At 39.9% G+C, this 15,898-nt stretch overlaps 1 protein-coding gene across 2 annotated transcripts in view; it reads right to left on the bottom strand.

Moving 5' to 3' along the window:
• Window positions 1-15,898, bottom strand: part of entrep2 (endosomal transmembrane epsin interactor 2) — a 113,247-nt gene that overhangs the window by 52,322 nt on the left and 45,027 nt on the right. For both annotated transcript variants that reach the window (XM_085402695.1, XM_085402696.1), the window contains exon 2: window positions 7,777-7,833. In XM_085402695.1, coding sequence (XP_085258821.1) covers window positions 7,777-7,833 — 57 coding nt within the window. The remainder of the gene's footprint in view (window positions 1-7,776; window positions 7,834-15,898) is intronic.

Genomic DNA, 15,898 nt, shown 5'->3' with positions numbered 1-15,898 from the left:
AGGAAGCTCACTGATGAAAAAGTAACTATGTATTAAAAATGCATGTGCTGTGGGTACTGTATGCATTTACACTAAAAACAAACCATCATCAAAGCGACAATAGCTATAAAAGTTGAGACATTTTGAGACAAACACTCTTTGGCGCAGACTATCACACTGTTGTTTTCTGACGGGGCAAACAAGGACTTACTGCCCTCTAATTCATTCTCTGTCTTTCCGCCGCTCTCTCTAAACACATAATCCATCACAGTCACAAAAAGCAGAAGACTTCAGGTAGTCTTGTCTGTCTCCTTGCTCTGAGTGATGTGGAGTAAATCTGCCATGGCTTTAATGCAATAGGCTGGATTGAGCGAGAAAAGTCGATAGAAAATGTTTATTGCTTGTTTTAGATAAGATGGACGATGGGGATTTCCCTCAAACGTGGACGCTGTATGTTTCTCATTTGGCTGTGCGCATTATTTGAATAAATCTTTTGCGTGGCATTTAGATGAGAGGCTAAGGCTAGGAAGAATTTTTCATTCAACACATCTCACCTCTCCACAGTAGTGCACCTGTTTTTCCACTCTGACATACAAACATCCCATCTCCAACCACCCAAGCATTGCACTCAGCGTCACGCGCTGACTTTACTGCAACGTGTCAGAGCTGAAGAGAACACACAAGCTTTTCTTTCTCTGTCTCTTTCATGTTTTTTGTCTCATACGTGGCTTTTTTTAGTACTTATTATATCTGTGATAAATACAAAGAGCTTTTTAACAGCCGCAACTAACACATGACAATTTTACCAAAAAAATAACATCACAGGCGATAGAAATCATTCTTGCTAATAGTAGAACTGCATTATTTATTTGCAGTATAGAGTCAGCAAGGTGCTGGAAACACTGCTTTTGGTCTATATTGAGATGATAGCGTCGCACAGTTGCTGCAGGTTTGTCAGCTACACATCCATGATATGGATCTCGTGTTCCACGATACATCAAAGGTGCTCTATTAGACTGAGATCTGGTGACTGTGGAGGCCATTTGAGTACAGTGAACTCTTTTTCAGATGACTGAGCTTTGTGACAAAGTGCTGGAAGTTGCGATCAGAAGATGGGCACACGGTGCCACCGTGCTCATAAATTGATGGATATGGACAATTCTCAGGTAGGCTAAAGCATTTAAATGACACTCAGCTGGTATTAAGGGGCCAAAAGTGTAAAACTATCACCCACACCATTAAGCCACCATCACCAGCCTCAACCACTGATACAAGGCAGGATGGATCCTTTCCATCCTTTCATTACTTTCACTCTAAATTATGACCTGTGATCCAAATGTCACACCAAAGATCAAGACTCATCTGACCTGGCAATGTTTTTCCAGTCTTCCATGGTTCACTTTTGGTAATTGTGAAGGAAAATTGTACACTTGTAGCCTTTGGTCTGTTTGCACTTAAGCCCCTAAATGAAGTAATACCCAGCCCATGTTTGGTAATGCAATACCATCACATCAGTGTACTCCTTAAATTTCTTGTAATCTTGTTTCAGCCTCTTCGTTCTCTAACTACACCTCACTATGTGGTGGATACTTAGTAGCAAGTTGGAGGAAACTGCCACCAACTATACTTCTACATTTTCTCCGTTGGAATCCAAACAGCTGTGATTTTAATGCCACTTCATTTCTCATTACTTTGCTTTAATTTTAAAAACCTATTTCCATTATTGGCAGTGGTTGCCTTTGTGATGAGAAAGTACATACGCTGTAATTGGAACTAGAAAACATTTGTTAATGTAGTTAAGATGGTCCCCAGTCCTGGACACAAATACAGAATTAAAAGGATTTTGTGTTTATGCTTGGCCCTGAGTGTTTGACTCATTTACATTAGCTTAAAGTAGAATCAACTAACACTGAAACATAAATAAGTTTTATCTAGTGTCTGTGTAGACAAACAGGAGCTGGGGTTAGCACTTGCAGGGTCAGTCGATGGTAGGAGAGACCATCAAAACCAAATGATTTTGATGTATGTTTTATATACTATAGTCTCTACTGCATCTTCTTTTGCCCAATCAATTGTTCAACTCTGAAAGATAATCATTTTGCATATTTTCTCCAAATACTTTCTCCTTTGGTCCAGATTAATCTTCTGTTTTCTGAATTGTTTTGCAAAGCAAAATCCAAAACTTCCCAGGTCATTTAATTTTCCCCTGGACCTTGTGTTCAGACACCAATCTGGCAGAAGTCAGCTTAGAAACCCAAGTATTTAACAGATATGCCTAAACAGTCTGGAGAAACTCCAGTCATTACGAATCACGATGCAGAGCATGACCACCCACAGTTGGCAGATGGGATGGTGCATTGTTGCCAGGCCTGAGCTTGTCCAGCCGGTGTATTAGTCACCTGCCAGTCATCGATGGGTCCAGGCCAGAAACGGAAAAGCTCGCCTGTCAGAACTGAACATTGGATGCTACAGTAACAGTCTTAAAAACAAGAAATTACTGGACCACCTCCCTCAAGACAGAAAGCAGCGACCATGAACTGACACCCCTGTACACTAGCATGCACAGATTATTCCAGTAAATTGGCCATGCTTTTTAAGAAAACAGACATAAGAGGATTTAACTCTTTTACAGAGCACAAAGTGTGACTGATTTCTATGAACACCTCAGTGATGGAAGATGGAGGGGAGGGAAATGTGAAGAGAGGATGCTGATATAAGCAGCGGGGAAGCAAGGTGATAAAACCAAAGGGTGAGAGACAAGTATGCAGTGAGGAGGATGAGGGGTGCAGGTGATCTGGGTAAAGCTGCAAAATTGAGATGAGATTATTTATGGCATTGAGGGAGTATGAAATAGAATTGGACAGGAGCTTCTAGCATGAGCCATACCCGAAACCTGATCTCGACTTTAAAGGACAGAAAGTTATCAATCATAAATAAATTAGAGATGGACCGATCCGATATCACTATCGGTATCGGTCCGATACTGACGTAAATTACTGGATCGGATATCGGAGAGAAATAAAAAATGTAATCCGATCCATTAAATATCAAAAAAGCGCCTCACAAAACTTGCGACATGGCGTAACTCGGCTCATAACCGTAGCACGTCGCAGCAGTATGCGTCACGTGATAGAGCGGCTGTGTGTATTTGTAGCCTCGCTACCAAACCGGCATTTCATCTCTGATGAAGTTATCCCAGAGAGAAGTAAAGCAAGTGTGTAAGTTCATCTCTGAATGTTTGTAAAGCATTCCCACTTAAGCTTAACAACTGATATATAGAGCGACTGCCTCTTCTCTCTCCCTCCCTCTCCTGCTGCTACTTCAATCATGAAACTGATCAATGATCAGCTGATCGACTTTTCTGTCGAGAGTCCGTCTCTCTTCTTTGTTTTTGGCCCACTTTGCACCAGAAAGAAGAAACCAGCGGCTGAACAACAGCAGCACGTTTAAGCTTGATAATCTGTTGTTAGAATTTATTTAATATTACTTTCTACACCAGGATCTTTTTCTATGTAGCTGACGGCTGGTAACTGTGCAGGGGCGGATCTACCAAAGTTTAGCCAGGGGGGGCCGATAGGGCATTAACTGGGAAAAGCGGGCACAAAGACATACTTTTCTTTCTTATTCTCATTTAAAATGTCGAGCTTTTAATAAATAATTATCTGAATCTTACACCCAAAGTTTTAATCTGATGTAAAATGTATAGAAGTCCATTACTGTATATAGTAACTATTAAGTCTAATATACCCTAGTAAGCTATAGTACTTTTTCCTTTGGGAAGATACCATCTGTGCAGTCTGCAATTCTGTTGAAGAAAGATGTTGAATCTATTTAATTATTCTTGAAAAATAATGGATTTCTGTGCATTTTTTTTCACACTGCATCAAATTAAAGTTGATTACGTCAATTAAGCATCATGAGGTGGGGGGTGGTTCCCTATTTTTTTTTTTTTGTTGTTGTTGCTGGGAGTTGGAACCCTATTAGTTAGGTTGCTTAATATTTCTGCTAAGTACTCTTTAAAATACCAGAATAGGGAGGATGGAGTAGCTTTAAGTTTATTAGATTGATCAGTTTTGCTGAACTATGAAATATTTTGGGTGCAGTGTATTTTTTACATACAGGTATAACAGAATAGCTTTAGTGTTTGTTTATTTAAACTTGAGTATGAACTTATACAAAATGCAGCAAGATATTAAAAAACAGTTTTATTGATTAAAAAACACACTATATCGGATTCATATCAGTATCGGCCGATATCCAAATTTATAGTACCAGTATTTATCAGTATCGGACATAAAAAAAGTGGTATCGTACCATCTCTAAAATAAACCTGCATGTCTTAAAGGAGAGGAAAGAAGGATTTTTGTTATGCACTGTATCATGCTATCACGATAACGGGGTATGAGGCCTACAGCAAGAACACGACAGTCATCTAATAATTTCTAAAGTCTTTAAAGGAAACTTAAAATTCAGAGGTAAGGCAGTACTGCAGGATCTGTGTGCATCTTTAAAAATGCAGAGTGATTTAGCTGCATTTAAAAATACCACTCACAATCCTAAGAATAACCACTTACAGTTTTAAAATGCGCCTCCATTTAGAACATTTCTCTTAACTTAGCTAAGAGGAGCATTTGGGTGTTTGCAGTGTGGAAACAGAAGAGACACCTTCTGAAAAGAGTTTGGAGCGATTGTTGGCGATGATGAATAATACATTGTCTGAATGATGAGTCAGAAAAGACTACTATTTGGATTTGATTTGAGCATTTGAAAGGATTTGACATCTAATTATTTCCCTCTTGTCTTTGTTAGGGGTGTGACCAACAACAAAACAAGGTGGCACTTAATTTCATTGTAGAAATTTACAATTTCATCCCTTTTCAAAAACAATAGAATGAGTTTCACATTTATCTTCTTCTTAAGTGTCAAACTCCACTCGTGGCACTGAGATAAATTCATGCACCGGTCCTCTGATGCCATGGTCTGAGTTCAGAAAGACAAACATTTGGGCTGAGTCACACAGTAGAGCATTTAATTTTTATTTTATTTGATCTTTATTTATTTTATTTTTTTTATCTGCACAGGCTTTGACAGGAAAAGCGAAAAGAGCTAAGACTTCTGACTTTGGTTGTGATGTTTTCAGGTCAGCGGCTGTGAAAACACACAATGCACGGGGTTGTTCGACACAACCGTGCGCACATGCACTAAAGTTGTGTTCTCCGACAGCTCCAGTTTCTACAGCTCTGGCAAAGCCACAAAGCGCTACCAGCAAGAAGGTGTGGAATCACAGACTCTGTCACAATGTACTAACAGGTTGAAATGACAGCGTTAAGCATCTTTTTGGCGCCTTCAGCGATAACGCTAAATATGTGAGGATGTTTTATGAGCTGATAAACAGCGGTTTGCAAATTGTTTGTAATATAAACATGCATGAGATTTTTATTTAAAACAATTAAAGAATCCACCCTTTGCTGCTAACACAGCCTTTCAGACCTTCAGTTTTTCAGTATGTTGGGGTAATCTGGAGAAATTCATACACACAACATCTCAATAGCCACTGTGTTACAGACAGAATTCCAGCAGAGTGCTTCCTCTCATGGTTTTTGCATAATTTCCAGTTTTGTTCTTCCTCCAACCTCAGCAGCGTGCAGAGGGTATGGCACGACTACCTAAATTTTTCTTTCTTTACCACTAACAAAGCCTCCTAAATCAAGACATTTCTCAATCATGCTTGATAGATGGTGTCAAGCACTCCTGCTGCACCTTTAATTGGCTGTACTTCACACAAAAGTTGTTATTAGTGACCCAAACATCAAACCTATACCCATCAGTCCTTCAGTATCTGTGTACTTTTAACCATCTCAATCTTTTCCTTTCAGTGGCTTTTTTTTTTATCCCGTTGCAACTCTGCCTTGAAGGCTGGCCATTTAGGACCTGTGATGTGTGTGTTTCTCAAAAAACACACGTCACAAACTCTGTGTATACTTTGTCCTTTTTCTCAGCTGTGCACCACGGCCTCCTACCTATCCTTCTATTCTGGTTTAGGCCAGAGTGCTTTTCTGTAAAGGGTAACACAAACTTGTATGAATTCTTATTTCTTTGGAGTTTTCCAGCATGGAGCTGCCTTTTAGAAAAAAGGAAAAATAAAAACACCTTTTTTCCCCATTTTCAGATTATTATCTGAGCCACAGAGGTTGGTGCTCCAGACATTGAACTTACAAATGTTTTTCTTTTTGAAAAAATCAGGAACACAGTTTCCATCTGTGCAAATGTGATCAGTCACAGTTTTAACGAGACACACTTGCATTTGTGCCGCTGGAATACAAACCTGATTATTTTTGTATTCCTATGGACATGTTCTATGTTCTAAAGATAATTATGATTTATAATTTCATTAGTCATGAATCAAATATCAACTAATCTTTTTCTTTATAGAAAAACAAGGATCTTCAATACATAATGTCAATTTTTCTAATGTTGCAATAGCAGTAAACAAACAAAACACTTGGGATGCTAACATTCAGTTAGATGCAGTCGTCACAGTAAAATAGATAAATAGTGAAACGGGGACAATTTACAACACTAACACGAATGTGTTAGTAGCTGGGAAAAGCAAGGAGGATAAAAAAAAGCTGCGCTCCAAAATAACAGCAGAGGAGCCGTGCCTGCTGTTTGGAAGGTTTGGTTTTATAAGATGAGATTTGTTTTGTAGTCATTTCTGGTTGCACTGCTTCTGTCCTGGACCAGAGATCCTCTACACACAGCCACAGGGAGCCAGGAGAGGGAAAGACAGTGTGTTACAAAGCTAGCAGGTATTTTTTCTGACCACAGAACAATTTTCACTACAACATTTGGAGGAATCATTTTGTTTCAAAGCTGCTCTTTACAGCACCAAAGTGATTATTTCATGGTTTTTTGGTTTTTGAGTTTATGATTCTTTTTAGTTTTGAGGACTCATTTGTGTTTGAGCCACATTGTTTGTGTTTTGGGGTACTTTTGCCTTATTAGCTTATTATAAGTTTAGTAGCTTATTATGAAAGTCTTGTGTTTTGGGTTATCTTTGGTTTGGGGTTCTGTGTGGGGGTTTGGTTGAATTTTAATTTTCTGTTTGTCTTTGTTTGTGTGTGTCATCCACAGTTTTCTCATCTCTCTCTCTCTCCATGTCTCCTGTTCAGTCTATCTTTTTGTCTGCCTGCTTTCTTTGGTTACTTCCTAATTTTACCTTGAAAAGCTCCATTTTCCTTCATGTGTCTACCTTTTCTTGCTGTCCCTGCCATCACTGATTCCTTGGTTGTTTTCAGCTGTGTTTTGGTTCCCGTCTGTTTCCATCTCTCTCATTACTAGTATTTCCTGAATACTTGGATTCCTGTATTTCCTGTATGTAAGCGCCAAAAAGTATTGTTATATGAAACTAAAAAGCTTTTTATTTATATTTTATTTCATTTTTATGATTGTATTCAACTGTTTATATATTATTTTATGCATATCATACTTTTCAAAGTATACTCAACCATTGTAAACTGACTGAAAGGAGACTTAAGAATTATAACAAATACCATGATACAACTTTTTGAAGCTCAGCGCTACTTTTCATGAATTCAAAATGGGTCTGATTCACTTACAGAAAAGCTTAATTCTCTGACAAGGTTGTGATATGTTTACTTTTCTACATGTGTTGATCCTGACAGGAGAGGACATTCTGTAACCATTATGACAATAAAAGACTCCCCCTAAGGTACTGTTTCTTTGCTCAGAGTTGTCAGGTTAGCAGCTCAGTGTGGGCGTTCAGAGGACACTCACCACAAGAGAGAGCGGCCTCTTCCATGACACCACTCCAATGAGACCAGAGAGCAGAACCTAGAGGAGAAAAATTACAGATGCTATAAGAGTGGATACTCAGATGTACGCATATAAAAACCACTGATGGAGATGATGGGACAGTAACACCGATGTAATGTGGTCACACTGTTTAGATTATTTTACAACAGCCTCCAAAAAAGCTCGGGCACAATCACAGACATTAACTCTCTGTGTGTTTTAGTGTTTTGAAACACAATGAGCTTTCCTGTGCATAAATGTGATGCCACACTTTGAAAAATCTGAATTTCAAAAGCTATTCTAATTTGTTTCTGGCTTCAAGCGTGACTCACTCAGTTCTCCACACAGGAAACTGTGCTCATACTGTTCAGTTGATTGAGCTGCTGTCAGTGGTTGAAATAAGCTGAAAAGGTTGTTTGCTTTCACTATAACTTCAATAGAACTTTGACGGATGTTTTGTTTGAGCCTATTTTTGGCCAGTGAACAACAACAAGAACAAGAGGCAAAATTCAAAAAGTCATCATGCAAAAACCCACAAATAAAAGCAACATCAAGTTTTATTAAGTGAAATTTTTAAGTGTGTTCAGGATGTTTTGCACCTCTGATCTGCAGATATAGTCTATGTCCAGTTTTTGTGGTACACCTGTGCAGTCTAAAGTCTAGACAGGCCTGGAGACAATTCCCTGTTGATAAGGAAAGCTGTTTATTGGAGGTGGTCCTGAATGTCATTATCCCCACTATTGATAATGTGAGCTGTAACATTAGCCGCAGCTTTTAGATTATTTTACGACATCAGACTGGCAGCACTTCCAACAAAGCTTAGTGAACCCGGCATCCTGACCAGCTGAGTCTTGTCCCGTTGAGCCGGCTCTTCTATGTTGAGCCATGCATTTGTGGATTGGCTGTTTGGTTTCTCCTACGTAGAGGTCAGAGCACTCCTCGCTGCACTGCACCGAACATTGTTGTTTTAAAACTAAAGAAGTCTATGAAGAGGTGAAATGTCTTTAAAAAGCTACAAAACTTCAGTCACCTTTTTTTCAAGCTCTCAAGACTACAATGACCTGGATGACTGAGACCCTGAGACGCAGATTGTTATTTATTTTTGCACAAAAAGACAAGAATGTGATGGTAAAGTGCACACTGCATCTAGGACAGAAAACTCTATTCACTGTTGCTTGCACACTATCTGATCTGGGACATCATGGGACACAAAACTAGTGGTGGTGAACCCAGAATAATGTTCAAGCTAAGTGAACGCCAACCCCAACCACATACAGGTGAAGCTTGATGCTTCAGAACAATCAGTGATGAGACATTAGGCTGGTAGCACTGAAGCTCTGTTCTACCTGTATCAGTTTCTACAGTGAACATTTGCAGCTGAAACACTTCTCTTTACTCACGTTTCAGTTTCTAACTTTGGTTTTGTGAAAAAAAACTACAGAAGTTGTATGTGTTCTTATTAAGAAATGCATTTCTGTCAGTGTGACTCCCATATAATGTCTGGTTCATGGTCACTGCATTTGTTCTGTTGCACAGCAACTGTGATGTCACCACACCCCCATCACCTTTTACACTGGTGCTCAGAAAACAAACCTCTGCACCAGCGCTGGTACAGGAGTAGAAGTAATGAGAACAGGAAACAAAGAAATCCTTGAAGTTTTATTTTATTTTTTCTAAGGATTTCTCTAGGAAGTCTCATCCTTTCAAACTGTTGCAGCATCTCGCTCTGTATAATCTGAGACTATCTGAGCTCCTGCGCTGATATTTCACTGAAAAAGGCCCAAACAACACTGAAGCAATGGTGGCAACAGTTCAAACCAGTTTAAAATTTGCTGTTAACTGGTTATCATGCAAAAATGCGTCTCAGGCCATGCTGTGATATAAACGTAATGTAACAATTAATGTAAGAAACTCGTTTCTATAGACTAGAAATGTAACATAATGCTTTATATTTAAAAGATTTACTAGTAATGAGTGATGCATTGCTGTTTTTGGAGCAATGACTCCAACACAGAAGCACAAAACCTTTAACGATGACCTTATTAATCTATATGTTACAGAAGCTACACTGTTCGAATCAGCACAGCTACAGTGGGGTCTCTTATAAGTTAAGCAGAGCCTCTGCTTCTGATGGATGATGATTAGATTCTTGGCTCCTACTCTCTTCATGTCAAAGTGCATTTGCATCCATCAGTGCGTGTGTGTGTGTGTGTGTGTGTGTGTGTGTGTGTGTGTGTGTGTGTGTGTGTGTGTGTGTGTGTGTGTGTGTGTGTGAGAGAGAGAGAGACAGAAAAAAGTGCCATATGCAGAAAATAAATGAGCAGTGAGACAACCACATGTAAACCTGCACACTGGTAGAGAGTATGCAGTGTTTTGTAGATGGTGTCAACTGGTTTAAGGGTAAATACAGCAGTATTCAGCATATCTCTATAATCCATAGCGATATGCGCTGTTTGATCCAGTTTAGATTTGGGGTTTGTTAAAAAAACAAAAGGTTTTCAAAGTGAATTTCCATCTTACTGAACTCCAGAAAGGTGTGTTTAAAGTATTGTTTAGATTTACACTGACAGACAGCATGAATCAAAGGAGGAACATCAAAGGAGTTGAGCTCTCGTGAAATGCACACATCAGGGTAGAGGCGATGAATAAAAATGCGCAAAAAAAAACCAGGCAGCCCTTCCGAGGAAAATGGACCACTAAACACGGGAGACAGCTGTAGAAAACATCGCTTTCTCTTCCCCGTGACCATCGAACCATCGTGTTCCTAACCCTAGCACAGCTAAGTTCATCCTTGGATGGTTTCCTTTCTTTGCAGGCCATGCTAAAAATGCAGCATGTTGTGCTGCTGCCATGACTCCATCAAAGTGTCTCCCAGGAGCTTCAGGTTTCTCTATTAGCACTGATTTTCTTTCAGATTTCGAGCTCCATCTACCTGGAACCAGTTACCCCGAAGCCTCTGCTGAAATGAAACAATTGTGTTTGTGATGTCTGTTTTTTCCTCTGTTCCCATCTGCTATTGATGTGCCTTTTTGATTTAAATCCAAGTAATCCTGCCTTTTTAAATGAGCTGTCTGATTAAACCAAAAAGACTTAAAACACACACACACACGGCGAATGTTTTTTTCACACTTCTCTCTAGGTGTGGGCTTAATATTTTTTTACAGTGCGTGTAACTGTAGGTGTGAATTTGTGCATCATCGAAATATTCGTGTGAACAAAGGGTACTGATAGCCTTCGGCTCTGTATTTGTCCACGGTCTCCCTCTCTGCCTCTCACCCATCTTACCCATCTTCACCCTCCATTTAACACCACCATGCTCTTCCTTTTTCCCCCCGTTCATGCCGCACTCCTTCCCTCTGTCCACTCTCTCGATATCCACCGTCTCTCTCCAAGTTTTGCCACCTTCCCCTATCCAATTTCTCCCTGTATCACACTCCATCGCTGTATTTCTTGCTGCTGCTGCTCAGCGCCCACACAGTCGCACTATATTTCTGCACTTACACACTCGCTTTCACTAAGCTCCATCCAGACTTCTCATTTCTCTTTCCCTCTCCATCTTGTTCCACTTTCTAGTCAATCTTCTACTTCTGTGCTCACCTTGATACCCACAGGACCCGGCGAACGGGATGTCAATATTTCATTTGAGCGCTCACTCGCACAGACACACACGGACACAGATGTCTTTTTTTAATTTGGATTTTTTCTTATTTATATCTTGTGGTTATAAACAAATTCATAAAAGACAGACAGAAGCAAAGAAATCTAAACCCACAATGAATGCATCAAACCCACAGCCAAAGAACTCAAGTATCTAGAACTTTTATGTAATAGTGCAGTCTTTGCATCTTTAAGAAAAGTCTTTGGACAACAATACACAGCATGACAGCTACATTAGACTCTCTATTACATTGGACTTTTGTTGCTCATTCAGTAAGTTCACAGTTTTGTAAAGATTAAATGCAAATAATGGTTTTAAATTCACAAATTTAGATGGTGAGGCTTTTATATTAGAAGCTAAGAAGGGAGCCACAATTTCCTTTTATACTCAGATTTATCTTTTTATGCTACTTCTAACTCGATTTAACACATCAGCATAATGAGCTCTTATTTAAACCATCATGAAGTTCATTTTATAAGTTATGGCCACGCTTACAGTACATACATGATAAAGCAGGGTGTGATTTACCCACGGTGTCCGTCTCTCAGTCAGATCCACCCCTCGTTTGTTTGATGGCTGTTTTCCAAAAGCCAAGACGGACCGACCGAAATCTCCAACTTCAGGTTTTAAAGTTTTTAGACCCCAATGGGAGACATCATGGTGCTATGTCCTTCTTTTGTATACAGTGTTCGAGTGGATCAAGCTTGCAATAAAGCTCGGACATCTCCAAGTCTGTGACCTGCCATGTCCACTGGGCACAATTATTTTTTTCAGAGTCCAACGCTGTGGCTGACAAGAGACAATCTGCAGCCGCTCTAGCGATCGTGCCAGCGTCTCCTGACTCTTTTATCATCCCTCTGTCTTTACAAGCTATGATTATTCGTTTTTTATTACTCTCGATCTGACTGCATGCTCTCTGCTCTTTTTGTCTCATCACTTTCCATCTGTTAAGTATCAACACTGCTAGTTTTTCTACTACACACCATTTGGAAAATACAGACCGAAAATGAAGTGTACACAGTTAATTAAAGCAGGGAAGGAAGTGTTTTGGAAATGTATTTGAACAAAGACAGAAACTGTAAAAAAGAAATAAATTTTAAAAAAGCTGCAGCCACAGTCAGTGGACATCAAACTGACTGTGTGTGCACTTTCTGGACTAATAATGCCTCTGCTCTGTCTCCTCTGCTCATTGCTGGTATAAACTGCACCAGGAGACAGGGGCTTGTGTTACTGCAGGTATATTCACCTTCTTTACACTGGTGCCAGGCACTGCGACAAGGAGTCCAGAGACGTTGTGTCACCGTTACAGACTCCCCTCTCTCCCTCTCTGCTTGGTGATGCTCCATTTGCAGAGAGCAAATGCACTGCACAATGCACAATCAAGCTTGAACTGGGCTCCTGTCACCCAGCGGTTTCTTCTTACTTATCCAGCTCTCCCAGATTTCCATAATTATGCAACACGATTTCAATCCGTTACCTTCAGGAATTTAGCACTGGGCTCCAAATGTTGTCTTTCTGTTTGTGACTCTTATCACACTGATGTGCTTGGCCTGCTTCACTTCTGCACTGGTATGACATCAGGAGTAAAGAAAAAGATTTGGAATTCAAGCACGCTTTTCACCGCCGATATCAAGTGTGCCATCAAGCATACAGCACAAACACTCATGGCTGCATGGTCACCACCGCGGGAGCAGAGAATGTACCTGGAACGAAGCTCTTTTTTTCTCTCTCGTCTCTCCACGCGTTCCCAGGTTCCCCTGAGTAGACGTGTGTGGAGGACAATGTGTATACCTGTGCGCCTGTTTGAGAAGTGAAATGATGTGCGAGCAGGAACCATGTGATAGATTTGCTGGCTGTCAGTCACTGGAGGCTTTTCCTCTTGGCTGCGTCCAGAACAAGATTAACATTCAATACTTAGCAGCATTAGTCACTGAAACCTGGGCACCACACACCCACTAACATGCTGAAAAAATACTGACTCTTTTCCAGAAGGTATTCTATCTAAAATTCATGAAACGCTGGCCAAAACACTGACCAATCAAATGACTCAGTTAAAAAATAATTTTGTCTAAAAACAGAAGTCTCTAAAGTAGTTTTAAAGACGTGCCGACTCTTGATAAGGTAGAGTCATTTCAGTAAATTGGTTTGAGGTTGGACCGCAGAGCAGCTTTTAGTATAACAGCGGTGAGATGTGTTGGTGCAGTGGACTCTTTAAGGTTAAATGATGCTTGAAACTCTTAATAAGGGGTATTTAAATTAAATTAGCACACCGTAAACAACTGGGATCTGAGGTGAATGCTCTCTAGTACTATTGTTGTACTTGTATGATAGCTTATTTTTAAGTTTTAAGTCAACAAATCATGAGAAACAGACTAGAAATAACTTAAGGAATACAAACGATAATTAATTTTACTCACAGAAATCAGAGCCAGAGCCTCCAGAAGAAAAAAAAAGGTAACACCGTATAATTTGTTCAGGAACAACAACCAGGGTCTTAATTGGGAGCTGGATCACATTTAAAGACGTCTAATCTTTGAGCAGGATGTTCAGATCATTAAGCATATCAGCTTAAGTGACACACAGCCGGCAGGAAACAACTTTTTAAATGACAGGTGATACGATAAAGTGAGCATAAAAGCTTAATTAATTCTTAATAGTTCAACTTTTCAACACTCGTAAAACTATACTGGTTTCCTATGTGTGCATTTTGACATGTGCACACAACACACCCACATGCTCTTGTAACAAGGACACACAGACAGACGCACACACTGTGTACTGACAAATGGAACGGAGAGATAAAAGTAAGGCTTTGACTTGTCAAAAGGCTGCATGAGAAGAGCCAGTGTCACAGCCATGAAAGAATGTTTCACTCTGATATACTCCGACGGAGACGACTAATACCTTCGCACATGCGCTCACACACACACACACACCCGCAGTCACAAGAAATACAGAGTGACTTGCAGCGGGGGACGTGTCATTTGAGGCCAACAACAAAGAAAACATTGCAAAATATAACTTAAAATTCCCTTTCAGAGATTAGCACCTTCTTGCAAAGTCAGTGTGAAAAGGTTGAACTCAAACAGCTTTCTGACAGACAAAAGGCACGTTAGCCCAGCTGGATCCTCAGATGGGAGAAGCCCAGCGAAGAATCAGTGTGTAGCTGCCGCAACAAATTCCAGCCATGCACACAACGCAGTGCAGTGCACAAAGCCTGCATACAAACCTAAAAGAAAATCTCATGCTCTGACATTGGTGACGGAGGCTAAAAATAGTGTTTCGGTCAAGAATAAAACACACCGTCTTTTGTTCTCAGTTATTTCGCCGTTATTTTTGTCCCAGATGTGAAGATTTTGTTACGTTTTGAGAAACACTTTGTTTGGACGACAACAGAATACAGTTTAAAAACAGGTTCGGCTGCTTGGTTGTCACTTCTTGAACAGGCTGGCCATAACTAACTGTGGGGAGACCTGCGGGGCAGTTTCAGAACACAGTGGAGGACTTGCATCTTCCAGCTGTTCTGGGAGCACCCCAGGAGGAGTTACAGGAGTTTAAAAAAAATAAGATAGCAGGCTTTCTCTGCTCTGCACAGTCAGTAACCTGACCTTGATGATAATTAGAGAAAACACAACAGACAACTCACTGATAAGAGAAAAAAAATGAACCTAGGGAAAAGCGACTAATTGGTCATTCTTCCATTTGGTTTGCAGAAACTGTTCTGGCAGTATACATTCTTCCTGCTAACTTCATGTTTCTATTATTCTGCACTTTTATTTTCAATTTAGTATGAAACACAGAGGATCGCAAACACATAAACCTTGTAAAAAGGATGTTTTTACATACAGATGCTTGACATTAAAACAGTATTTAACAATTACAATCCAATCCAATAGAGAAGTTAATGGACTTATAAACAGATTTTTTCAACGTGTTAAGTTTTACAATATATTGTGAAGAATGAATGTTTAGAAGACATTAGACTTTTAGTAATACCACGTTTTGAAAAAGTTTGGTTAGTATACAAAACTCTATGTCAGAGGCTGAGCAACCCTGAAGGTTTTTATCTCAGATATCATATCATCATGTTGCCTGGTGACCACCTGGTAATGGGTTCAAATAATCTGGTTTTTAACCTACAACAGCAAAAGCATGCTATCATTTTACTTTTTATGACAATAGTAAGGACTTGCAGCTTGTCCAACATGTAACCAGTCTCTCATCCAGTGGTGGCTAGGACGGGCTCCAGCCACCAGCGTGACCCTGAGTTGGATAAGCTGAAGAAGATGGATGGATGGATAAATAACAAAATCTGATTTATGAAAGTTAAATTACAGCATAATTCTAGCAAGGGGTTAAAATGACCCATCTTTAGCCTATAAACACACGCATCCCGTTGTTCCGGGTATGTCCAACCAGGACATTAGATTAGATCTCTCAGCTGGC

This window comes from Rhamphochromis longiceps, linkage group LG1 (genome assembly GCF_057381845.1).
Source record: "Rhamphochromis longiceps isolate RC_006_pf linkage group LG1, R_longiceps_female_GT1.1, whole genome shotgun sequence".
NCBI lineage: Eukaryota > Metazoa > Chordata > Actinopteri > Cichliformes > Cichlidae > Rhamphochromis > Rhamphochromis longiceps.
The sequence above is the reverse complement of the archived record's forward strand: the minus strand, read 5'-3'. Positions and strand labels throughout refer to the sequence as shown.